This window comes from Colius striatus, chromosome 10 (assembly GCF_028858725.1).
Source record: "Colius striatus isolate bColStr4 chromosome 10, bColStr4.1.hap1, whole genome shotgun sequence".
NCBI classification, from domain to species: Eukaryota; Metazoa; Chordata; class Aves; order Coliiformes; family Coliidae; genus Colius; species Colius striatus.
The window spans coordinates 10,846,555-10,871,938 of record NC_084768.1 but is presented as its reverse complement, the minus strand read 5'-3'; the positions used below and the strand labels follow the sequence as shown (position 1 = coordinate 10,871,938).

Below are 25,384 nucleotides of genomic sequence, written 5' to 3'. Positions count from 1 at the left end.
GGGAATGTTACCATCTCACATTTAAATCTTTTAGCATTCATGTGTTTTGTCTACATTTTTATGCCAAAATAGTACATTTTGTGAGGCTACCAGTAAGCAGAAGGAAGAGTTTAAGGTCTTATTCTCACTTTGTTTGCTTCTATGTGTATTGATACTGTCAGCACCTTCTTTTTCTGGTTTCAGTGATCAGCATTTACCAGAACTTGCATAGGTAGCAGAGCACTTGCAAAATGAGGTTTTGAAGCAGGGCAGAAACCAAAGAAGATGTTTATGGTGGACACAAAAAGGATCTGTCTCCTCATGCCTGCTGTCACTCCTTTGTGATGCTTCTTTGCGAGGCTTGATGGTTCAGCAGGGGCTTGTGGAGAGTACGAGCCGCTTGTGTTTAACTATGTTGAGCTCTCTTACATTATGAGCAAAATTAGTGATGGGTTCTTGCAGTGCAGTGTGCCTGAAGATGGGAGGAATTTTAAATAGCAAAAGTTGAATCCCTGTTCACATTTTGATAATAAGTAGATACATTAAATATCAGAATAAGCAGAAATAGTTTGAAAAAGCAAAACAATTGAGTACTTTAAAGAACTGTGTTGCTTTATTTTCTAGAAAAAAACCCCTATGACAGCAGTCTATTAAGACTTTATAAAGTTCTGGTGCAGCAAGTAAGGAGTGTTACCATATCATTTCTTGAAGTAATAAATTTAAATGGTCTGGTTGTTATTAGGATGCTGATCAGGAAGGAAACAGAAGTCTGTCCTTTTTTCATAAAAAGATATAAAAAAGGTTACACACTTCAAAATGCAGAAAAGACAGAAATTAAAAGCTTAAATAACTGCAAACAGCAGGGTACGTCAGTAATGGAAGGACTTCTTAAATGACTTTGACAGCTTTTGCAGGTGTATGTACTATGTCACTTTGCCTAGTGGAGTATTGAAAAAGATTTATGGTTCTCCTTTTGGAATTTATTAAGAGTTTCTTTCTTTCGTTTTCTTTCTTTGCAAACTAGTCTGGACATACCTCTCATTTGCAGCCGTTTTTATTACAGCTCCTAGAGAAAAGTCACCTATTCGAAAACATGTGTTGCTTGTCTCTGTGGCTAGCTCACAGAGCTGCAAACTCTGGAGAATGTTGTTATTTACAGACAGATGTTCTCCTTTCCTTCCCCTGTTTCTTTTTCTTCTTTTCATGTAAATCCTATCTAATTTGATTTGGTTATTGAAAGCCTTCCTGTATCATTTTGTACCTCTAAACATTTAAATTGATAGAGAAAATATTTTTTTCAAAGAGAGGGCATGACCATCGGGAACTAGAAGCCTTTGTTTTGTGTTTGGTGGTTTGGGGATTTGATTTTTTTAGGTTTATGCTCTGTTATATTATTTCATATATGTTATTCTTGATTTCACTAACACACTAGCATAATACTGTTTGTAGATGCTCTGTGGAGCCACTGCTATGCCTGTGATGTTTGTGGATTCTAATTAATTTCATTCAGTTCCTGTTTCTCAAAGACAGAACCTTTCTTTTTTCCCTTTACCTTTTTTTTTTCCTTGTTTTGTTTTGAAACTTGCCACCTATGCTGTTTGAAACATTATTTATTATTTCTATGAATCAGTGATTGTGATCTTGTGATATTTTATTCTGATGCAAATTCCAAGTAAGTGAGACAGAAACATGGTTTTGCCTTCCAAGAGTAAAATCCAGCATTAGAGCTTTAATTACAATGAGTTTCATGTCAGAATTTTCTTGGGGAAGTAGTGAATTACCAGTGTTATAGGAACAAAGTATTTTAATTGGCCCAATGAAGATAAATACTTAAAGCAGTAACTTCAAAACGGAAAACAGTGACTGTAGTTGTGTAGTAATCAGTAAGATAATCAGTTAACAATATCAATTAAGATAGAGTGATTGGCCTCCCTTTATTTGCAAGCAGGGATATGATTCCTTGATGAAGTAATGAACACTGATGGGAACGACACAAAGAACTCACAAAATTGGGAAGAAGTTAGAAATATTAGTACTTTGTTTCTCTGCATTCCATTCTGTAGCTTTTCATCAGGATGAAGCTTAGTTTGAGTCCTTTCATAGTTTTTATTACTCTAATCATTCTCTTATTTTCTATCAACTGTTACTTGATTTAACACATTAAGAGCCATATGTTTCCTCTTTGTGGACAAAGAACTGTGGAAAGTGTGAACAAATGTGTCAGACTGAACCTTGTCAGACGTTCCTGACAGTAAGGAGAGGGTAAAGTTGCAGTGTCCTGGTACATGCAGAACACTGACAACATCTGTAATAGGTGATATACTGAAATCCTCACTGCACAAGATTTGCAGGCTCTTTGTAGACAGAAATTAAGGCCACATTTCTTCACCATCATGGTCTTGTTGTAGGTTTAGGCACTTAATGAACTGCAGGATGAGATGTGGGCACTAGCACTTCTTTTTACTTGCATATGATCTTCTTTAAAGTTAGCTAATGCTGTTAGGATACCGTTTTTGAGCTGGAGTACTGCTTACCCTACAGTTCTGCTTGGCAGCCTCACACAAATATAGCTATGCAAAGAGACTTCTGACTTCTTCTGTATTTACTACTTCAAAAGTCCATTTATCTTCATGCTCAGTAGACCACATCAACCAAAACTTGGCAAATACTTCTATCAGAAAATAATAAACCACATTGCTTTATATGATATACCTGCAAGGAAGGGCAGGTAGTAGACTTGAGTGATGGTTTTCCTCCAATAGTCAGTCTTCTGCTAGTCAAGGCTCTGCATAAATAATAAGGCCTTCCATGGTCCATGAAAAAAAATATATTTCTCTTACTTTTTAATTGTTGACACTTGAGGGCTTCACATCCTCTTGTAACAACATTTAGAAGACTGGATCAATACGTGGTTCTCCTCATCAAGTACTCTGAAAGTCTTAATGAGTGAAGTGACAGCTGTCTCCAAATAAGCAATGCTGAAACAGAAGAAATAAACAAAAATTATAATGTTAATTTCCTCTCTTCCAGACTCGTTTCAACCAGCATCTCAGTAACCAGGATGTTGCCTTGGATGAAGAAGATGATGATGAAGTGGAGAGAACAAGCAAGTAAGAAGTCTATTTGGGAGTGTGCATATGTATGGGAAAAAGAGTAACTGATGTTATTCAGTGGAGTTGACTTCGAGACACATTTTTCTCCTGTCCAGGCTGCTAACTTGCTTCTTGATCTAGATGATGTTAAGTAGTTTAGGATTAAATCTGCTATTAAGAAGGGAGATAAGCTACAATAGCTTTTCATTATTTATAGTCCTCAGAAGAGCTTGATGTAATCTTCAATCTTCACAGATTCAGGATAAAAAGAGACTATTTACACAAAGAAGCAGCAACATAATATTCAGCTACATGGTGGGCAGTGACCTCAGCTAATCTATTTTTCAAGTACTGTGTTGCGATTCTAACAATGGAGAGTTGTCTGAAGGATCTGAAGGAGAAATATTGCCTCCTGAGTGGCATATCAAGGTCTTCCTACATGTGGATTAAGGAAAAATCATAAGCTGAGACTTAAGCTTCATTGAGGCATTCTCTGGTAGAATGCAGGCGATGATTTTTGATAATGAACATGTAGTTATAAACCATGAAGGACCTTGAAAGCAAAATCAAGCAGCTTAAGCCATGATACAGAAGGCAAGAGGGAGCTACTGAAGTGTTCAAAGGATAAAATCAAAACAGTGAGCCATGGAAATACCCTTTGTAGTAGTATTTTGGATAGACAGAGATAAGGAAGGACTACAATTGTATGGAGGTCAGAGGTAAGGGTGTTGCAATGAATGAAGCAGAAAATAAGAGACAAAAGCATCAGTCCTTCTTGCAGAAAGGTAGTACTCCAGTAATTCTGGTAATATGACACAAGTTGTTGCAGTCTAACAGTCTAGCCACCAGAATGAAGTATGTGGCTAGGTCAGCTGGAGAGGTGTAGACAAGGAAGGAGGAACCAGTTTTGGAATAAGTGTAAAATTTGGAGGGAAGATTTTTAAATTCATGATAAGGGTGACCTGAAATAACTGTTGTAGTGGTTTGGGAAGAGCCAGGAGACAGAAAACACTGCTAATGGTAACTGCATCTCCATAGGTATACCTCCATGTTAGGAAAGTTATTGAGTAGAAAGAAGTTTGAGTTTATGTTCCTTTTGAAAAGTCTTGGAACTCATTCTCTGACTTACTTTCAGAAATGGTTGATATAAAATTACTTTTATGTTCCTAGCTGATGGAAAAGCTGATGAAAAAACCTTTGTTTTCAGGTTATCATCAGAAGACAGTGAAGAAGCTTCTGCTTGCTTTTATGATAGTGATGATTCTGGTGACACTGGAATAACTCCTCAGCATCAAGGAGAAATGGACTTACTTGGGGAGATTTTAGACACACTGAGCACACACAGTTCAGATCAAGGAAAGCTCTCAGGAGCGAAGAGTCTGGATTTCTTTAGGTCAATGGATGACATTGATTACAAGACAACGGTTAGTCTTCTGCTTTAATTTGAAAAAAACTCCAATCCCTTTATAATGAAAACATGCATTTGTGGCATCAACAACAAGCAGCTCAGACACTGGAACTTTGTCCTGAGAATTACTGGTATTTCTTCCTAGGACTACATAACAATACACCCATACTGGCTGCTGGTTTATCACCAGCCAAAAGATTGATTACACATTTGTCCAGTTTACCAAGTAATCTTGGAACAGGTTTTTTCCCCTTATAACAATAACTACATACAGACCTGTGAGTAATGTAAGAATTCGCTTAACCAAAGAGTTTAATATTACATCTAGCTGTTCAATCTGGTATTCCCACAGCTGGTTTTAGTCTTTTTTTAATGCAGTTTAGAAAGTATTTATTTCCATTTTCACCTCATATCCTCAAACTAATCATGGTGATATGGTGATGTTTCCCTCTTGATTAAGTCATGGGATCCATGTGGTAACTTGAAATACTGATAGAATAGTACTCCTGAGCTTTCTAAGACGGCTCCTTGAGATAGAGTTGCACAGGACTTGTAAACAGTTTGCCTACAACTTCAAAACCTTGACCAACTCACTGCTTTGGTGGAGCCAAGAAAAGTTAGTGCTTTTTGAATCCCAGCTTATATCAGCTGTCCTACATTTAATTTTACTGCAAGTGATTCTATAGTAGAATATTCATTACTGGAGCAGCAAATTCTGATGCAAATGTTTGAAAAGCTTGTAGAGTTTTATATTATGAGTGTCACAAAGGGGTCACATTAATAAAATCCCTATTTTTGGGTTTTTGACTAAAAAAAATTAATATTGAAAGTTGGTATAATTAATTACTGAAGCAAAGAGGAAATGCCATCTGGTTTTAGTTTTTAGTCCAGCTCCTTCTCATATTGTGGGTACAAACCAGCAAAGTACGTCTTTGTTCACTGTCAAAACTGCTTAGGCAAAGACTGAATGGACAGAGGAGACAGAAATCCTTCCTCTGTATAAAAGGTTTTCCTTAGGATGAGACAGCATTCTGGTGAGGAATCGTGAAAGCACTTCGTCTTACATTGTTTTTGAGATTGTTGTTTTATAACATTGAACCCAAATGGGATCCATGATTTAGGAACACACAAAATACGTTACAGTATTTTTGTTTCAGAAATACCAGTGCAGAGATGTTGCATGTGACATTAACTATAAACACATGTTCTTTCTCTCAGAACAAGTCAAATGCACCTAGTGAGAGCAACCTTGCCCTGCTCGGCAGCAGTGCTACTGACCAAGCAGAGTGGAACCTTGGTCAGGACGACAGTGTCCTCCATGGGAAGCAGCTCCCTCCATCGCCAAGGAAACAAGTTTCTTCTGGTGGCCATAGAGAATCTCTCTCAAGGCTGGAAGAGGAAAGTAGTGTCAAAACCTTTATTACTGACAAGATGGACATGGCTAGTATGACATCCCCACCTCCAGTACGATCAAGTGCCCAATTTGCATCTCTAGAAAGTTCTAAAGCAGGATATTCTTCCTCTAAGTATGCAAAGCGGAATGAAACACTAAGTAATACCTCAGAAGATCATCTCCCAGCAAGTCCTGCTCAACATCCATCCATTCTGGTCCCTTGGGAGAAAGATAGGAAGAAAGGAAATGAAACTCCAGAAGAGGGTGGGCTTCTCCAAGAAGTGGTGTCATTGTGTAAATTGAGTTCTGCTTTTCACTATGGTTTAAATATTTCAAAAGATAGCTTATCCAGCAATAGTGGGAATAAAACGTAAGAAAACTATGAGAGACGAGAAACTTGACTCCCATCAGAAGTTAAAAGGGAGACTACTCAGGACTGCATATAACTCCATGTAACATGATAACCAAAAGGTTGAGTGTGCATTTTCTGCCATTGGGACATCTGCTTCTGTGTTTACCCAGTTCGTTTGTTGGCTGTAGTTAAGTCCACAAAATGGAACTAAATATATGAATGCACTGTTAAATCAGGTACTAGTTAGTCTTTGTGTTAAAAATACAGCAGGTTGTATGGTGCTTCCTCTAAGCAACAGGAAAGGTATCACCTAACAGGTAACCAGGTTTTGAAGGTACTATATTAATCCCATTAAGCATGAAATGAACCAAGCAATCTGGTTTGTCTGAAATGTACAACTGTTAATATTTGTGATGAATAATAATTGCCTTAATCTTTTGAGAAGAGGTTTAACTATCTTAGAAGATGAATGCAAATCTACAAAATAAGCAATAATGATTTTTCCATGGCAAGAATTCTCTTCAGCAAAGGGGGTAAAAGAAACTTTTTTTTAGATTAAAGAATTTCTTGTGAATATAACTTAGAACTTATTCCAAACTAAAACTGTGGGCCTGTCTTCCAGACTTCAAAAAGGTAGTGCATGCTTTCCTCTCTTCTGTAAAGTACATGACGTGCTGAATGATAATGTGGTGTTAATTAACTTCTGTTTACAACTAAGACACTTTAAAGACATACTGTCCAGTTTCCCTAGGTAGACTGTTTCACCTAAAAATATTCAGAAAGGAAAGTGTAAGAGGAATTGGTAGATTTTTATTATTTTTTAAATTTTCTACAGTCAAATAGTGTTTGAAAACTAATTTGTGCCTCTTCTGAGCTATTTTCTTTCCATTTTTAGTAGCTACCTTCTTGAAGATACATTTGAGTTGCTATTACTTAGAAGCCATATTTAGTGAAACTATTCAAAAGTCACAACGGAAAATTACTTGTAACACTAGAAAGCTAAAATTACAGATTCAGCATGGGACTGCAAGTACTCAGCTCTCATTTTAGCCAGGCTGAATAGCCAAAAATCTTTTTCTAAATTCAGTGAAGGAAAAATAAATGGGCTTGTATTTAGAACAAGCATTTGTCCTCCTTCTGGAAGCATTCCTGAGGAATATTTGGATATTTAAAGTTTGGAAGTTCTTGCTGATACATGAAGCTTTTTTTTTTTCCCCCTTTTTTTCCTGCACTTTTGTTTTTCCACCTCTCCACCTTACCATACATACGTTGTCCTCCACAGTAGCTCAGGACAGGAAAGGCATGAAGTAAGTTTCAGCAGATTAGAATTGTCAGCTTAGAAGGATATTTGTGAAACATTTGGCAAAAGTAACACATAGGTATAAAATGAACTGTGCCTGAGAAGATTGCTCTCATACTCTTCTCAACTCATGTGTTTCCTTCCTCCCTTCCTTCTTTTCTCTTCCTTCCTTCCCTTTCTTCCTTCTGCATGAATTTTTAGTCTTAATCTTAGTATAGGCCCAAGTGAGCACGTTCATGAGCTCAGTATGTGGATCAGCTCTGTAATATCTTACTAGCAGTTTGTAGCAAAGTTTAGAATCAGTTGCCACATTGAGATTTATGAATGAATTTTCCTTCAAGCAAACACAGATGGAAAAGGAGTATTTTTGGCTGCTTTATTACAAGGCAGCTGACCCAAGGGAATGGATCTGTGTCATTACAGAGGCAATGCTTGATGCTTTACCAAAGAGATGCAGCAGAGTGACACTCTGGCTTTCTTAATGCAAAAGTTTCAGCTTCCTCCAGAATCCGAAGGACTGGGACAGTACTTGTCATTGAGGGTTAGCCTCTAGCATGATTTTTATTTTAATCAATGCAATGAAGGTAAAAGATTGTAAAAGTGTAAATCTTGCAGAAATATCTTTCTGATCAGAACGTTCCTGAGATCATCTGCAATCTGTATTGCTGGAGAATCTCAGTATTCCAGTTAGAGGTTCTATGTCCAGAGATCTGTACTCCAAAGCATTTATGTATCCTTCCTCTTGTGTAGCATAATGGTACGTTGGGGATTTTTTAAAATAGCATAAAAATATAACTTGGCAAAACATTTTGCACTATGAGCAATCAAAAGTATCATAAAAATGATTCAAAATCTTTGCTCTAAACTGTCAGAGCAGGTGGCACAGGAGCTGTTCAGATGAGAAAGCTGCCGACCATCCTCAAGGGTACTTCTTTAGAGGTAGTACTAGTGACTTGGTAGAGGGCATTTTCTCTTTTCCTGGTACTAAAAATTAGCCAAATGTAGTGCCAAGTTTGTCTAAGAGAAGATAGATAACACAGATTTTTGTTCTTGTATCATTTCTCACTCGTTCTCATTTGTGTCCATGTACTTTGTTGACAGGAATTTCAAGATTCATCTTTTCTTTTCCTCTGCATCTGACATGGTGTTTCTGTCCACACTTCCTTCTAAGATGATGTTTTGTTTTCTTCATTTATTGAAGATAATGAACAGTATTAATGGCTTAAGGAGAAAAATAGAAAAAAAAAAGATGAAAATTATAACCATCATTACTTTCCAATTTCCAGGAATGCTGCCAGAAAATGGTTTTAAAAAATGAATCTCTGGTAGAATAAATCTTACTGGCTTTACGTAAGTTAGGCACTGAACTCCCGTTATCACATAGGTTGTCCCATTCTCAGCTTTGTGGAAAAAATATGGAAGCCATGTGAGGCTGCTAATAGTTATTCTAAGGGTCACAAAGTTTGATAGTGGAATCTTTCAAAATTGAGGTATTGTGTTAAAAATTTACTGTTTCATTGAGTGAAAATGCAGACTGAAGAGACGCAAACATGAACTAAAAGATGGAAGGTAAAATTCAGCTTAGAATTAGTTTTATTTCAGTCAAAATGTTAGTTGCTGTGCTTATGCCACACTGTTTCCTACTATTTATAAACCCCCTAGTGTTTACACTCACAAAATAGTATGTCTTTTGTAGTTCTGAACCTAACATGGGTTCAAAAATAACTCAGTCTTATATCAATATTGAATTTAACTGTAGGTACTTTTTAAACTCTGTAATATTACAGATTCTTTTCCACTTACTGTCAATGATCTTTTAAAAAGGCTAATATTTGTGCCTTATTTAAACAGGATTGCCAATTACCAAATAGACAAGAGTCCAAACTGATATTTCCAGTTCATCACTGTTGTTCTCTGTCCTTGTGGTAAGATGAAACTGTTTATTGGCTACAGTATACGGTATTTCTATTGCCACATTGGGTCCTATATTAAGGTAAACTGTCCAGGTTAAATACTTTTTACAAGTTTTATACTTGTATGCCTTTCATTTTTGGAAATCCTTCTAATGTCTTTGAAAATCATCAACATTCATGACCAGCTACTGGTGAGAACTGAATTCTGCTCAGCCAGAGCTCCTATGGTCTTCTTCAGAGGCATCTCTTCAGGATCTCAAAAATCTTCCCATTTCTCCTGTTTAAGGAAGATAACATGTTATTTGATGAAGTATTGTCACCACGTACTTACACATAGGAACAAGTTTCTGACGTAGAAAGTCAAACTAGCACTTGAATTCAATATCTTCGAGTTTGTTTTGCATAAATGTCTACCTGAAATGACTGTATCACTCATCTGGTTTGGGAGGAAAAGAGGGCAGTAGAAAGAGAAAGATATTCCTGGGTTGTTCTGGTGGGGTGTGGTGAAGTGGAGCCTGGGAGCCCTCAGAAGGAATGATCATTTAGAGGAAATCCAGATTTCAGGATCTTGTTTAATGTTCTAGCGCAGTTGTAGTGATTCCAACCCAGCCACGTAGGCAAAAGTAATATTGCCTATGTAACTAATCCCGTGTGGGATTTGCAGAATGGATGAAATGTTGTCCCAGTCAAAGCCTTCCCATCCACATGTATAGAGGTGCAACATAAGAAAAACAGTGCAGGTATTCAGGGAAGGACAGTCCTGTGGATGCAAAGGTGATCCCTACCTACCCTCTATGCATGCAGAGGGCAGTCTGTGTAGAGTAGGCAGTGGTTTGCTCTTCCATGCCACGTATTTGGGTGTCACGTAGCTCTGAAGAAATAGATTCTTTCTGAAGGAAAAAAATGTAGTTGTAGAAGTTGTCATAGAACTTGTTGACTGAACCCTTCATCGTCATTTATCATTTCAGTGATACTGCTGCAGCTTGGATGGGGTCATCAGAAACTCTCAGCACTGGCTGAAGTTCCCTCTCAGGCATTGTAACACAGACTTGAGCCAGAGTTTGAGACACATGCTGGGTGCTTCTGAAACTCCCACCCAATCTGTTAGAGGAGTGTGTTAGATCTCAAAAATCTCTTTAGGTGTCTTTTCTGATTTTAGAATGAGGTAGTTTGCAGCCTTGTGTTCTTGTAAATGATGTAAAGTCTAGGCAAAATAACAGCTAAGTCAGGTTTTTAAAACAGCTTCATTTTCTCCACCTACAATCAATCGTATCCAGTCCTACAGAACAATCTTTCATTGGTGCATCTGTCTAATGGAATTGTTAAGGAGTCTTTATGCATGTAGCTAATTAAAGAAACATTTCATGCAATAATCAAAGTGCCAGCATGAGGCCCTTTTGCAAATGCACCCAGTGTAGTACTGACTGTAGTAGTACCCTGTCTGCAGAGAGGAGCCCCGTAACCACTGAGTTCCCTTTCTCTATGGGGAGAATTCAATGGTCATCTTCATTTCCAAGGGAGTCAGCATCTTCTCTCTTGGTCCCAGGCTCTAGCCCAGGTGCTGGGAGACTCCAGCTGCTGTCTTCCCAACAGCCTGAAACTTCAGGCTGAACAGATGTGGCTAATGAAATTAAATCTGAGGCAAGCAGCTTCCTTATTGCAAAGCTCAAGTTGGTGATGGCTGTCTGTTCCCACGGTATCGTGGTAAATCTTTGGGGAATGAATGTAGCAATAAATGCACCAGCAAAACCAGTATGAATGGCGATGTGATTTGTGTTCAGTAACTGCTGCTATTAGATGTGTATGTCTTTGCCGAGAGCTGTTAACCTGTTACCAAAATCCGGGGTGAGTGGAACATGTCTTCATCTTCACCCTAAGAGCATGGACCACAGCTGGTCTGGAATTCATGATCTTTCGGGGTGGTTGAAAATAAAGGAATGGAATAGGGATGGTATGGGGTTATTTGTGCAAAACCTTCCTTAATTTGCTTTGTAATGTCCATTTTACAGTTTTAGTCAGTGGCCAGTTGAAAGTACTTGATAGGTCTTTCCTGGAAGCTACTAAACTTCTTCTAAGTAGAGCTGCCTGATGAGTCCAGAGCCACTTTAGTCTAGAGGGCCATCCACCGTCCATGTAGTTGGCAGGGCCATTGCCATTTTCTGCTAGGTTGGAGTATGAAGCGGGTAACACAGTTGGAAGTTACTCCAAGCTTTACTGTATTAAAGGGTACTCAAAATTGTTACCATTACTTAGGTCAATACTAACAACATTTGTATTTAGAGTCCAGTAACAGTATTAGCATTCAAAAAAATAAATTGAGTTCAAATATGTTGATGTTTGTTACAATTCTGTGCAAATTGACATTCTTTTCCTGTTAAAAATAAGTGAGCTACTTGGTTGGGGGGCAGGGGGGGAATGTGTTGACTTGCAAATCTGCATTGAGTTCTGTGCAATATTTCTCCTTGTTTCAAAATAATTTAGTAGTGCACATCTGCTTTTTGAGCAGATTCTTAAAATGGTATTTTTCAAAGATGTGTAAAATTACTTGTAGCTTTGAAATATGGTTCTATGATAAAAACATGAAGAATATATTCTAATGAGGCAAATGTATATTTCCAATGACTGGGGATGATTATGGATGTCACGTTCTATGGAAATAATAAGGCCTAAGCCAATGTTTGCATATCAGGACCTCAAGGTCATTCTTAAAACTAGAACGCAGTTAAATTGAGGTAAAGTTAAACATTAGAATTTATGGTGTTCAGATTATCATTAGATCATTTGTTTATCAGTCATGAAAAGAGGAAGAGTTAAGCATTGCTTTTCAGTACCTCAGTGAAGTGAGAGCTCCTGGTGATGACCATGAGTAACAACAATTTCATTTGTGACATCCCTAATTATCGTTAAGTCATTACTTAAAATACTTACTAATGTTGCCAGTATAATTTTAATTTTTTTGTAAATTAATTTCTTTGTATATTGATGTACATTTTGTTTAACCTTTAGTTTTCTCTCAAACTTCTTTAAATTAATATACTTGAATGAGGCAATAAAGCACTGTGGAACAGCTGGTCTCGGTGCAGCTTACGCACAATCACGTCTCTTACCTCATGACTTTTGAGGAGGAAGAAAACTTTAAAATGCTTACATGTTTAGCCAATTGACAATTTGTGTTTGTTATTTTTAGATCTGTGCCAGACACGATGAGAAATGCCTCAACACGGAACAAAGCAACATAATGTAAACTAATGCTTCTCATTTTCTTTCGGGGTGTTTCTTTTTTAGTGACCTTTGGAAACTGTCCCTGTGACAATATCCTTGTTCTATTTATAGGAAAGGCATGAAGGTTTTATTATTTTAATAGTTTTGGAGATCTGAAAAAAAAAAAACCAACCAGCATTGTCCTAACAGTTTTAAAGGTTTAGTTAGTTACTGACCTTGAGTAAAACTAAAACTAAATCTGTTTGCTCCATACTTTTGCACCCTCTGGACTAGCAAAGTCATCTCAAGAACTGTAATTCAGACCTTAGACTACTGTCAGTAGTGCACTGTGTAGATGTAGTAAATGAGCTGTGATGTGTGGTATATTCGGGGTTTTTCTTTTTCCTTCCAAGTCTGTGACGTCAGTAGTTTTTGGTGAACTCCACGTTACCATAAAGTGCCCAACACTGTACTATAAAATAAAACTTAACAATATCAAAATTCCTTGGGTGGTGCAGGTTCTTGTTTGATGGGTTGATGTGAATATTATTTTCATACCTGTCAGGCATAAAGGTTAAAATAACACAGTGGTACTGTACTATGTTGAGAGTATTTCTCCATTGAATGATCATTTTGGTTTTTCAAATACAGAGAAAGCTGAATATGTTTTCTTATCGATTCCTGTTTATACAGTACAGAAGTTAAATGCTGATGTCCTTCATTAATTCTTTGGTAATTCCAGTGATATTTTTCTTCTTTTGCAGACAAACCAATACAGACTGTGAGTATGATATTGAGATTTTAATAGCTAGACTCTGTTCCTGTTAATACAACCATACCAAGTGGCTGTGAAAAATTATTTCAGAGGAGTTTGGTGTTCCAGTCACATGAGTATCAGAAAGCTGGCACACTTGTTATGAGTTGTGGCATTTGAGGGAAAAAGGAAACTCAAGCAGTGTCTTGTTGGGGACTTGTTTGGGAGAGGAAATCATAAACCTTCCTTCTTGCTTGGTCGTGCTTCTAAAGCAGCTGAGAATGTTGCTTTTGCAACACTTTTACACAGTGCAGCTGCAGTTGTACCTAACTGATGGACAAAGCATTTCATTTTCTTTCCAGAATTCACTGTGTGTTAACCTCATGTTCACAGAAGGAAAAGCAGCTTTATCAAATTCATGGATTTAGATTTTTATTTGATGTGACAAGCGATAACAACAACAACAAAAACCCTAAGCAATGCCTGAAGTGATGTTGTGGGTTTGCTGGTATTCAGATAAAGCAGAGTCAGTCTGCAGATTCTCATCAGTCAGACAAAATGCTTGCAGCTTCTTAAGCTTCAAAACCCCAGAGGTTGTCAATCCTGTTACAAATTCTGTATGAAACATAAACAAGTACTTGGTCTAAAAGCAAAGTTGGGGAAGCACATTTGGAACATGCTATGGGCCATATATAATTTCCTTTCTGTGCCTGCCAATTTTACATTCCTCCTGAAAGCTGAAATGCCTGGTTCCTGCTGGTATACTGCTCCACTAATTTTCTTTTTTCAGCTCTACCTCATCCCCCATGTAATATCCACTGAAGCATGGGGATGAAAACAAATAACAAAACCCAACACACAGCACTGAAAAAAAATGTTACAACGTGGGCTACAAAGAATTGATCAAACTGGTTTGGAAACCTTTTCCTTTTAGATCTCTTATGTGGTTTTTAGTTGTTAAGTCCTGGAAAATTCCGTGTCACTGATGGGACACAGCGAAGATGTACTTCACCATGTAGAGCTTACACAAGACTCTGCATACACAAGTTTGTTTTTCCAGGTGTGTTTAGTTCTGTGAATAGCTCAGCTAATACACTTTCCAAGGTGAGTACTTTTATGTTAAGACACTTCCTGAATGATGAAGAGGAACATTTCTGTGTGTTCCAGATGGGCAGAGGGTGATTTTCTCAGCCTAGACTGTTTAGAGGCTGAATATTTAAAAGCCATGCCTGACTTTCAGATTTTAGCCTTGACATGCTCATCTTAAAACTCATGGAACCCAGTTTTTTGGGGAACGGTTTCGTATTAGTGGCTTAATTTGAATTGTGGAAGGTGGTTTCTGAGACCCTTGACTCTCAGTGCCTTGAAACGTGCTTTAGAAGTCATAGACAAGGCAGAGAGTTGCAGCTGCTCGCTCCCCCCATCCTCCTGCAGACCTTTGTTCAGTTCCACACCAGCACTGTCTCCACATTCAGTAATACACTGGTTTATAGCATCAGTAGTTTTCTATTCACTGTTCCTTTTACGAAAATACCCTGCTAATAGAATACCACCTGTTTAGCAATGAGCAGGATTATATACTTAAAATGTTCAGCTGAATAATACATACAAACATCTGACATTTGGCCTGCTCTGAGAATAGGCGACATGCTTATTTAACGCTTTTGAAAATGTTAGAATGGTGAGGTAGAAATTAAAATGTCATTTTAAAATATTTGTATTTAACTGATCCGATTCAGTCCTTTTTCTACATTTCCCCCTGGCATATTGGAACTGGGGGTCACGGTCGCAGCCTGACACCGCGGATACTTTGAACGATATACTGAACATTGTTGGCATTTCAGCCTAATTAGTTGCATCCTATTTTGTGATTTGTCTTTGGTCCTTTGGGTTGCTGGCCCAGGATTTTTTTTAACCTTTTTTTTTTCCATGCTCATCATTGTCTCATTTTAAATGTCAACAGACCAGTACTTGTGTAATTGGGTTTTTTTCCCCCTTCTCACCAATGTCAGAAAATTTGACAAACTATTTCTACATCTCAGGCCAGCTATACAAGAAAAGTATATCCCAGGACTGTGTGACAAACACAGGTTAACTTAGCCTATGCAGGTCTTGAGCACTGCCATGTATTTTTGTGGCTGGTGGTCACTTTTACTCACAGTTTTGAACTGGGATGATCTTTTCTTGGGCTGGTTTAATCACTCATGCCAGCACTGGGTCACCTGAAAGGCCAATCTGCGTCTTCTCTGTCAGGCACATTTCTCGTGCAAAAACCTGACAGAACCTCCTCTCGCAGGTGTCAGATTTAACATAGCTCCTGTGATAGATCCCTCTGAAAAAAAATGCTTAGGCACTGGGTTTGTTCAACTAGACACTCATGTTTTATACGTTTAAGAAGGGAAGTGCCAACCTAATGATTTACTTTGAACAACCCTCTCTTGACATGATGTTGTGCCCAAGGAAATGTTTCCATCTCTGGAGGAGCTGAGGTCACTGACACATGATGGTGTGCTGCCAGGAGCCGAGGCACCAAAGCAGTGCACCTGCATGCTTTTCTGATTTGTTTTTTTTCTGCTCTGTCATTGGGATCCAAGTCAAAGTGACTCCTTCTGTGGGTCTTTCCTGGTCATTGCCTCCAAGGCTTGCAGCAGTGTTCAGGCAATAGTGCTGTAGGCAGCCTTAAAGTAGGGCCTCGTGGTTTTTACTCTGAAATAATGCCCAGGCTCCTGGCTGGTCTCCAACTGGCAGTGGTACAGGCAAGTGCCTCGTCACCACTGGAAGCACATGGCTTGTCATTTGGGCATCATTTGCCTGCTTGCTGAGGAGATGATTAGAAACAGCTAAAGCTGCAGTGAGTTGTTTACGCTGTTTTACACTTGGAGTACAAATATGTGGAAACAACCCACATGTCTTCCCTGCAGACATAATGCTTTTCTAATCTGCTTGAAGATTGTGAAATGACTTAGGAGTAACACCTGAAATTCTATTAGTACTGTGTACTGGCTGCATGGAAGACTCAAGTTATTTATTTTGTGGGACAGAAAGCAGCTATTTAACCTGAGGTTACTCTACAGTGTGACCATTTGTGCATTGCAAACATGCTGTGGTGCAAATCGCTGTTTGTACAGGTTGCACGGGCCGGCAGCCCAAACGATCACCTGTAATTGGGATTGCTGAGCAGAGCCTGCCCTTTGCGTTTGCTCTCACTTCTCCCATGCCTATGCTGCTGTCACTGTTGCTGAAGTAAAGTTTAGCACAGGTGCCAAATGAAGCTAAGTGGGTTTAAATTGGAAACACGGCTTTTTGTCATCAGCAGTTATTACAATACATGCTGACAAGGAGTGTGCTTTTGCTGAAACTACAGGTGAAATCTGAAAGGTCATACATAATACTGAGCTGGGAAGAATGTCATGCTTTAAACAGCTCCAGGAAGAACATGAAACCAGGGGAAGGCCTGTGTAGTTTTTCTCTGCTCCAAAAAGATGGTTTAAAGTCATGATTTGGACGTGTCAGACTCGCTGGTGTTTGACACTATTAGGTGAATGCTGGTAAATAGAATCAATTTGACAAATGTTTTTTGGGGAAAGAAAAATTTCTGCCTGGTAAAAGCAGAAATTAAAGGCAACTTTTGTGAACAAAATATAACCAAGTTGCTCCAATTGGTTACAATTTACAATCTCCAATACATTTTTGTCCCGCAACTATAATTATTCATCCCAGAAATATAATGAAAAGAACTGAAACCTAGAAGAATCAGCACTAAAGCGAGAACTCTGTTTGGCCTTCAGGACTCCGCTTGTGCCTTGATTCATAATTTATACTCTGGCTTTTCAACGTGTAAGAGGTCTTCACACCTCGTGGCATGCATTATAGATGGAGGAGTTTAGGTTAAAACATGCTTTTACTGCAAGGCACAGGGTATTGCCCACTCTCCACATCCAATTTATGTGTGCGATTTAAACAAGACCTTGCTCTGCTCCCAATAAATACACACCAGATATATCTTTTATAAATGTTAGGTTTTGCAGCATCTTGACACATGCCAGTAGTTTGAAGCCTGTGCATGCTTCAGTGGGGCATGAAAGCCCCATCCATTCATTCAACTGTGATGTTTTTGCAATAGGCAAAATTTGAGTGTTGTCAGCTACTTGCTGTTCAACTTTATTGACTTACAACATCTGATCTGATGCTCTTTTTTTTTGAATTGTTTTCAGAGGTGTCAGTTTTCTTTAGCCAAGAGGCGCTTGAATAGCACAGGAAAAAGAACTTGGCCAAAATCTTGTGATCCGTGATTCCTGATGTTATGTGACGTTACACGTGGAAGGTTTGTCCTGCAGTGAGACTTGCAGGAGATTGAGGCTTACAGTCAATAAAAAATAATACAGAATTTTTTGGCTGGGAAAAAGACTTAGCTGTCTCTCCTCTGGAGATGAGTTTTCTGCTGCAGGACTTGATTTGTTATGGCCATTAAGAAAGTGTGTTCTTGATTTAATACTGTCATTTAGACGATGGTTATTATTAATTAGCATCTATTTGAACAATAATCATTGGTCAGACTTCAGATGTGGACAATGACAATAAATTTGATGACTTAGCTTCTCATTGACCAGAAAGCTGAATGGGCCAGATGCCTTCTTGCTTCCTCAAGGGCTAGGCTGAGGCATGAGACTGGGAGACCTCAGAAGGGAGACGATTCCCCATGTGAGAGCCCTCTGCTGGGAATGTCCTGTTGCTGCTGGAAAACTAGATGGCATCATATCTGTAAGACATATACTATCAAAATTTCACTCAGTTGTACCAAACAGGGAAGATGATCTTCTTTATTGAAACAAGCAAGAATTCCAAAGCTTTCTCACAGCATTGTGGAACAAATCTGTAGTGGTGGGTGGTGTTCATCTTCCAGAGAACACAGAAAAACAATGTTTTCTATTTAGAACCCACAAAACAAACTCATGATCATCAGTATTGATTGCTTGGGAGAGCAAAGTTATAGAAACCATTTGCTAAAATACTGTCAAAGTTCATGGTTCAGGTTCAGTCTGAGGAGGTGCTACCAATTTAAGCAGTGAAATAGACTTCCCCAGAAGTCCCTTTGACACACTTTTATTCTCCCTCATTAACTTGTGCTTATGAAGCATAAATAAACTTTTATTTAAACTTCTGAAAACCAACAAAAAAAATGTACAGTTATTTAAAAACAACTAATGATGCTTAACATGGCCTCTGGAACAAAGTTCCTCATGCAGTATATGTGATAGAGTAATAGTGGCTGATCCACACCAAAGGAGAAGAGTTTGGTGGGTTACATGCCAACATGCAGAAAAAGTCTGTGTTCACCTCCTTTCCTGGTTGTATCACTTCTGCAAAATGAGTTATTCTATGCTAAGAGAAGTTATGGCAACCTACTTGCCTTCATGACAGTCCTTTATAGGGCCAGACTGAGCACAGATGTCCTTTCCAATAGGGTCAGAGGTGTGGGAATGGCAAAGCTCAGCTGGGAAAGAGACTTTGTAGAGTATGGGAAGTGACCAGAAGTGCAGCAGAATGGTCTGCAGTCCGTTGCCTCAAAGCACTTTCTGACTGGTTTCTTCTAGGTGCTGCCACTTGTGGGCTCTGTGCTTTTGAGGAAGTCAGCTGCTAAGATGGTCATAAGGGCAGGTCTGGGCATTGCTCAAAGAATGCACATGAAAGAACAGCGTTTCATTAGTCTTAAATCTGTCCTACCTGGAGGTGTCTTAGGGCTGCAGTCATGGCAAGCCAGGCTGGAGGGGAGTATGTAGTGCAGTTGCAGCAGTACAGCTGAGCTGCTCCAAGGGGACCTTTCAAGTACAACTAGCTAATGCCTTTGGGACAATAGGACACTTGGTTTCTGAGGCTGTTGATCTTTATTGCAAAGTGACAGAGAAACATTGGAAGTGAAGAAGAAAATTCTTCTCTGCCCTTTTTCTGCCTGCACTCCTTCATGGTGCTGGAGAGACAGGAGCAGTTTAAAACAGAGCATGTGATTCTCAGCTTGTTTAAATTAGCATCAGGAGAGTCTATTGATTCATGCCACCTTGGGACCTGGCACAGGACAATCAGTCAGCGTGGATATAGTCAGAGGATGGTGCAAATTGCAATGCTGAGGATGGCAGCCCTGACCATAGCACAAAGCACATTCAGTGTATTTCCAAGTATGGAACATGTTTCTTGATCACTTGAATCCAAGTGGCAAACTGACTTTTTAAACTGCAAATATAGTTCTGGCCTGGGGATAATTTTCTTTGTAAAAGTATGACGCAATGATCCCATAAAGCAAAAATATATGTGTTGCATGTGGCTCAATATAATCCATATTTATGGGTCATTTTGATCCTGTACACAGATATGGATACACTAGATAAGCTATAAAAATACCATGTACATTTAGAGAAGGAACAGTTACTTGTGCACAAAATGGAGAATGCACAACATGCAGTGACTACACCGTGATCATTTTGAGGTGGTCAAATTCCAGCTGCTACATTTGTGTTCTGCCTAGTGTAACTGTTCCTGTGAATCAGAAGGTACTCCTCACTGTTCCACAGGCTGGATGTCACCCTTTCCAAGAGAAAAAGGAATGCTCTGTGAAAGGGGGTGCAAGTTGCTTCATCCTTACCCTGCTTCTGAGTGTCTTCAGAGGAGTTAGCTGCACAGCAGATCATGTGCTCTAACTTAGCACCTTCTCTGTCTTTGCAGAAGGCTGATGGACATGGAGAGACAGTTTAAATATGTGAGGTTTGGGAGCATATTGTGCATTTGTTTCTTTAATGAATAGATTGCAAGTGATCAGGAATACATTATTTTGCTTTCTGCTTTTGAGTCAGTGAGATAGATTTAACCAATGTAAGTCTGAAGTATTTTAGACCTTCTATGTGGAGATACCTCCATATTAATGCAGATAATCAATGCTTCTTGGGAAACAAGAAGGCAAACTTGATACATTTTCCTTATAGAAACACAAATGTTCTCCACAACTCTTAGATGTTATTGCTTCTTCCTTAATGTCTGTGCTTCTGTATGCATTTTGTTATACCTCTGGGCTGAGCAGCAGTGAATAGCTTGGCATCTCCTGTATGAGTTTTAATCTGTGGTTTAAATTTCAGCCAAGATGGCATTAGATACTCTTTATAATGTATTCTCTTTTGTTTTAACTATTGTTCATTGGTTGAGATATGGCCCGGAAGGGTCAGTCTTCCTAACCATGTGTTTCATGCTCATTGCAGTGTGCTCATATAGCAATGGCTTTGGGACTTTTTGTGCTTCTCCAGGCTGCCATTGAGCTTTTCTAGCTGCAGCATCAGCCTCCTTGCCACCTTTGGATGTTCCTTTGTTAATTCGGCTTTTCAGAAAGTGTGTTTAAAACTGACATTTGTGCCTTTTGAGCGTTTCCTTGTTTGTTTCTTGTAAGATTGTAGAGTTTTGACTATTTTATATATTAATCCTTATTTGCACTAAAACATGCTCTTTCTAAGTTATCTTACACAGATCTGCTTTGGTAGGTAGCTCTCATTCCCTTTCCTATGGCCTCACTGCTGGAAAGCCCAGCTTCACCCTTGCTGAGACCCAGCTTTTGCCTCCACCTTCCTCTGGTGCCATACACTTTCATTGCCTTTTCTTCCCTCCTCTCACTTTTGCTTGAATTTTCACCCCCCTTATCGTTTCTTCTCCACTGAGACAGCAATCACAGCTTACTGTAATCTTAGTTTAAAGGTTTTTCCCCTGCCTTCTGTCTCCTTGACTTCCCTTCTACAAACCACACTCATACTTCACTGAGATTTTCCCTTCATTGTGCTTTTATGGTTGTCTTTTTAATTCTTTAGGAGAATATTCCTCCAGAGCTCTGTTTAGTCTCTATGAAAACTCTTCAGGCTTTTATCTTCTCTGCTCATCCTTCCTCTGTACATGTTCCTGCGTATCTTGCATAGCCCTGTAGATCCTCCGTGTGGCAACCCTTTCTCAAATATTTTATTACCTCTGTAGAGGTTGTTTTTCTCATGTTTCCAATCAAGCCACTGAGAAGAGCAGAATTACTTTCCAGCTACTTTTTTTGGTCTTGCTCTATCTTTCATAGTGAACAACGATGCTCTCCTTCATCTTTCTCTCCATGCAAACTGAGTCTATCTTCAGTTGATTTCTGTCTTTTGTCCTTTTGCTTTGAAGCATATAATAATTTATTCTGGAAGGGCAAACTTCAGAGTTAGATGCTTATTATAACCATTCTACTGCTATTTCTGAAATTTCTTTCTTCATCTCTGCTGTTCACTTAGACCTCTATCAATCTTACTTCTCCTTTTTGCTCATTGACCAGAAACCCAAGAACACAGAGCAGGTGTGTGGAAGCCTCTTTTTTGCATCAGCTATGCCCAGTTGCTGCTTTGAGATTCCCCTTGGTTTTGAGAGCTCTCTGTCCCAGGCCCCTCCCAGCCTGCAGCCTTACAGCTCTCCTCTGCTTACTTATTGCTTGCCCTCTTGTTATCACAAGTTTCTGTGTCTTTGCCCACTTTGGCATCTGAGATGAGCTTACTTTTCGGTGTCTCTCAGCTTTTTTGTGTGAGGCTAAAGCAACATGGGTAAGAATCTGCATAAATCATAGAATCATAGAATGGTAGGGGTTGGAAGGGACCAATCCCCCTGCATAAGCAGGTCAACCTAAATCTGGTCCCTCCTGCTTCGCTTGTGATCTCTCATCCTCACCATCCTTTGCTGTCTCATTTGCTGAGTGTTTGCTTCTTCAGACTGTGCACCCTTTAGTCAATTTCTGCTTGTTTTTAATTACTTATGTATCTTTCTAGAAATGATCACACCTAACAAACTTTATGGTATTCTTTATTGTACGTTAGTAGTGCAAAAGGTTAAAGCAAGAGTTTAAATTAAAAGCTGTTGTATCTGTAATTACATAGTGCCGTGATTTGAGAAGTTCTACCCTGAATCTCTGCTCTTATCTCCCACTGTATTTTTGGCACCTTATTTTTCCATTCTTTCCTTAGTTGTCATTTGAACCCTTTGGATTTAGACTGCAGCTGTGCAACAACGACTGCATTCAAAATAATAAGCTCCAGTCATAAAGCTGTAAATTGGGCTAGACTAAAATCTGTCGTGCCTTTTCGCTGTGACTACATTCTGCTCCTTTATCCTACCATCCACTCACGTTTTCTGTTGTGCCTTGTTTTGGAAGATATCGGTGAGGACTGAAAAAATGTACTCTCATAGTTACTGCTAATCATACAGGACAAAAATAAACATTGAGTGACATTGTAATCCCTCAAGGAGTTCATTCACAATGAATTATGAATTGATCGTTAATTAAAAGGATGAGTTAAACTCTTGGATACTGAACGTGTGTGCTCTATTATGCAACTCCTGGAATAACCATCTGGGGTTTGATTCATAGATCTGGGTTGTTTCACAACATACAAGCTGAACTGCAGGAAGAAAGAAATGCCATCATGGACTTTCCACTCCGTTGCCTCTTTATGGTGGGTTCAGTTTGTGTGGGAGCAGTGTTTATGCTTTAATTTCTTGACTACATGTGAAAATGAACTGGATGAGTTAACTGCTAATATTTACTTCTACATTTCAAAAAAGCCCCTTCGACCTGTGTGTATTTTTGGCACATCCATTCCTACTACAAGAATGATCATTAAATCTCTTGAAAATGTTCAAATCTCTATTTCCTTACAAGACTTCTTCCAAACCAGTTGCAATCTTTTTGCTGCTGAGGTTTATGAGGTCGTTAAATGGGATTATCCCTGTTTTAAAACAGGAAAACTGAGGCATAAAAATTTACTTGCCCCTGATCATATGAGGAGCCTGAGCTCCAGGAGATGCACCAAGTCTCTCATAATTATCTCCAAGCTTTACCTGTAGGCCACTTCTGCCTCTTTCCTGGTGTTTTCTGTGAGCTTTGGGGAACATTTTGAAGGATGCTTTCAGGCAGCAATGTATGTTTACAGTGTGAGAAGCAACAGTTTTATAAAATGGACCATCAGGCAATGTTGTAATGAAGAAAATAACAGTAGTGTGGATGCACAGAGTTCATTTAGGACATTCAGATTCTGTCTTCTAAGAGGTCGGTCTGTGTCCACTGGATACTTTAGGACACAGCCTTTTATACTCAGAGAAATATGTGCTTTGGCAGAAACTGAAATTCTTTTCAGTAGAAGGTGGAGGGACAGAAGGTAAAATGAGAGAACTGGGGAAAAGAAAACCAATTAAATATGAAGCATTTATTTCACAGAATTTTCGCACGGCTTCCTTTTAATCCCTGATTAACAGATGAAAGTAGATACGCTGAGACACAGCTCTAGTACTAAACCCTTTGATAACAGAATTACAGTGTCTGTATTGTACAGCCTGATTTGATTTGTCTGCATCATCTTTTGCAGCAATGATTGCAAAGCAGTCAAAAGAAAGCACAAAAGAGAAGCTGTTATTCGTGTTGCATCCAAGATAGGCACTTACATGTATCCCAGGAGCCATTACTGTCTGTAATGCCTACTGCTGATTATCAAGGCTGGAGTTCCAGTGCAAAAAAGAAATAGTCCTTGGATGGGTTGATCCAAAACAATGATAAAAGGCATCGTTCCCTTCAATGCTAAGAGAATTTTAATGATATTGAACTTTGAAGGAAGATATTGGAAAATATTGAAAGCCCAAAGTCATCGCAGTCTTTATAATGAGTATTCCTAGTATCAGACTGAAAATGAATGTATCTAACATATGTACATGGTCCCATTTCAGCCATCTTCCAGGATGAAGGAGCACTCTCTTCTAAATCAGTCTTTCCATTGGAGGTGGCTGCACCATGTTCCACATCTCCACCCGGGATCCCTCCTTCTCCTGCCGGCTGGGGCTGTAGGTCCCTTGAGTCGCCCGTTTATTGGCAGCGACGACTGAAACCACAACTGCCAAGAAGAGGATCAATAACAAGGCCAGCGTTACTGAGCCAATGGAGGCGAATATGTTCGAGATCAAGTCAGTTGTCAACTGGAAGGATTGAAATAATCGCAATATAATTTATGTCAAGAGAATACTGAGACACACTTGAGCTGCCATGGAAGGAAAACAAAAGCCATTCTTGGTTAGTGCTCTGCATAGATAAGCTACTGCTGAAGCACCATTTCTTGGCAGAGAAGGGCATTAGCCCCTCCAGGTGTTGTTCTTTGGGCTCTTCAGAAAATTGCACACAAAATGATGCTGGATATTAAATATACACAACAGAGCTGGATGAATTTCACACAATCACAGAATCACAGGGGTTGGAAGGGACCTTTAGAGATCATCTAGTCCAACCCCCCTGCAGAAGCAGGTCAACCTAGATCAGGTCTTGATAGCTTCCTTTCTGTTTGAAAATAACCTTGGTTATGTCTGTAGACAGTAGCAGTATTTCAGCAATTATTTGTTTAATAGCTTTAAGAATAATTCATTATCCCTAGTTTAGTTGTGAACATGATATTGCTAGTCTTTGCTGCTGCAAGTTAAATATGAGCTGTGTTGACTGGGTATATGTATTCAGTCACCATTTCTGTTTCTCATGCTGGAGGAGTCAAGTTCATGTATTTACTTATACTTTTATATAGAAAAATTGTTTACTGTAAATATTTTTCTAAAATGTTCTCTTGTTACAGGCATTTCTGCCAGTAAACTTTTATAGCAGCATATTTGCATGAAATAAGTATATAAAGACTGCAGACAAGTGCAACAGAAATCTAGTCAGTGGGAATTTCATCAGCAATTTCATCAATATGTTTTCAGAAGTATTTTTTTAAATATTCATCCAGCTCTTCTTCTACACACAGGCTTTGTGGCCTCATCTACAGTGAATCCAAGCAGTACAGTACAAGATGAGCATAAGGATGCTCTGAGTTCTTTATTATGTGACAGTGGGAAATGTGATAATGTCACAAAGCACAGTGTGCATAAACAAATCTGCAAGTTGAAAAGGCAGAGAAGTTTTATAGTTGGTGGATGA

General features: G+C 38.9%; 2 protein-coding genes across 8 annotated transcripts in view; one reads left to right on the top strand and one right to left on the bottom strand.

Moving 5' to 3' along the window:
• Positions 1-13,142, top strand: part of DENND1B (DENN domain containing 1B) — a 153,856-nt gene extending 140,714 nt beyond the window's left edge. For all 7 annotated transcript variants that reach the window (XM_062003324.1, XM_062003322.1, XM_062003321.1 and 4 more), the window contains 3 exons: positions 3,010-3,089; positions 4,279-4,495; positions 5,698-13,142. In XM_062003324.1, the coding sequence (XP_061859308.1) occupies positions 3,010-3,089; positions 4,279-4,495; positions 5,698-6,246 (846 nt within the window). In that variant the 3' untranslated portion in view covers positions 6,247-13,142. The remainder of the gene's footprint in view (positions 1-3,009; positions 3,090-4,278; positions 4,496-5,697) is intronic.
• A 9,123-nt stretch (positions 13,143-22,265) lies between these two features.
• Positions 22,266-25,384, bottom strand: part of CRB1 (crumbs cell polarity complex component 1) — a 109,648-nt gene continuing 106,529 nt past the window's right edge. The window contains exon 15 of the mRNA XM_062003957.1: positions 22,266-24,399. Coding sequence (XP_061859941.1) covers positions 24,184-24,399 — 216 coding nt within the window. The 3' untranslated portion in view covers positions 22,266-24,183. The remainder of the gene's footprint in view (positions 24,400-25,384) is intronic.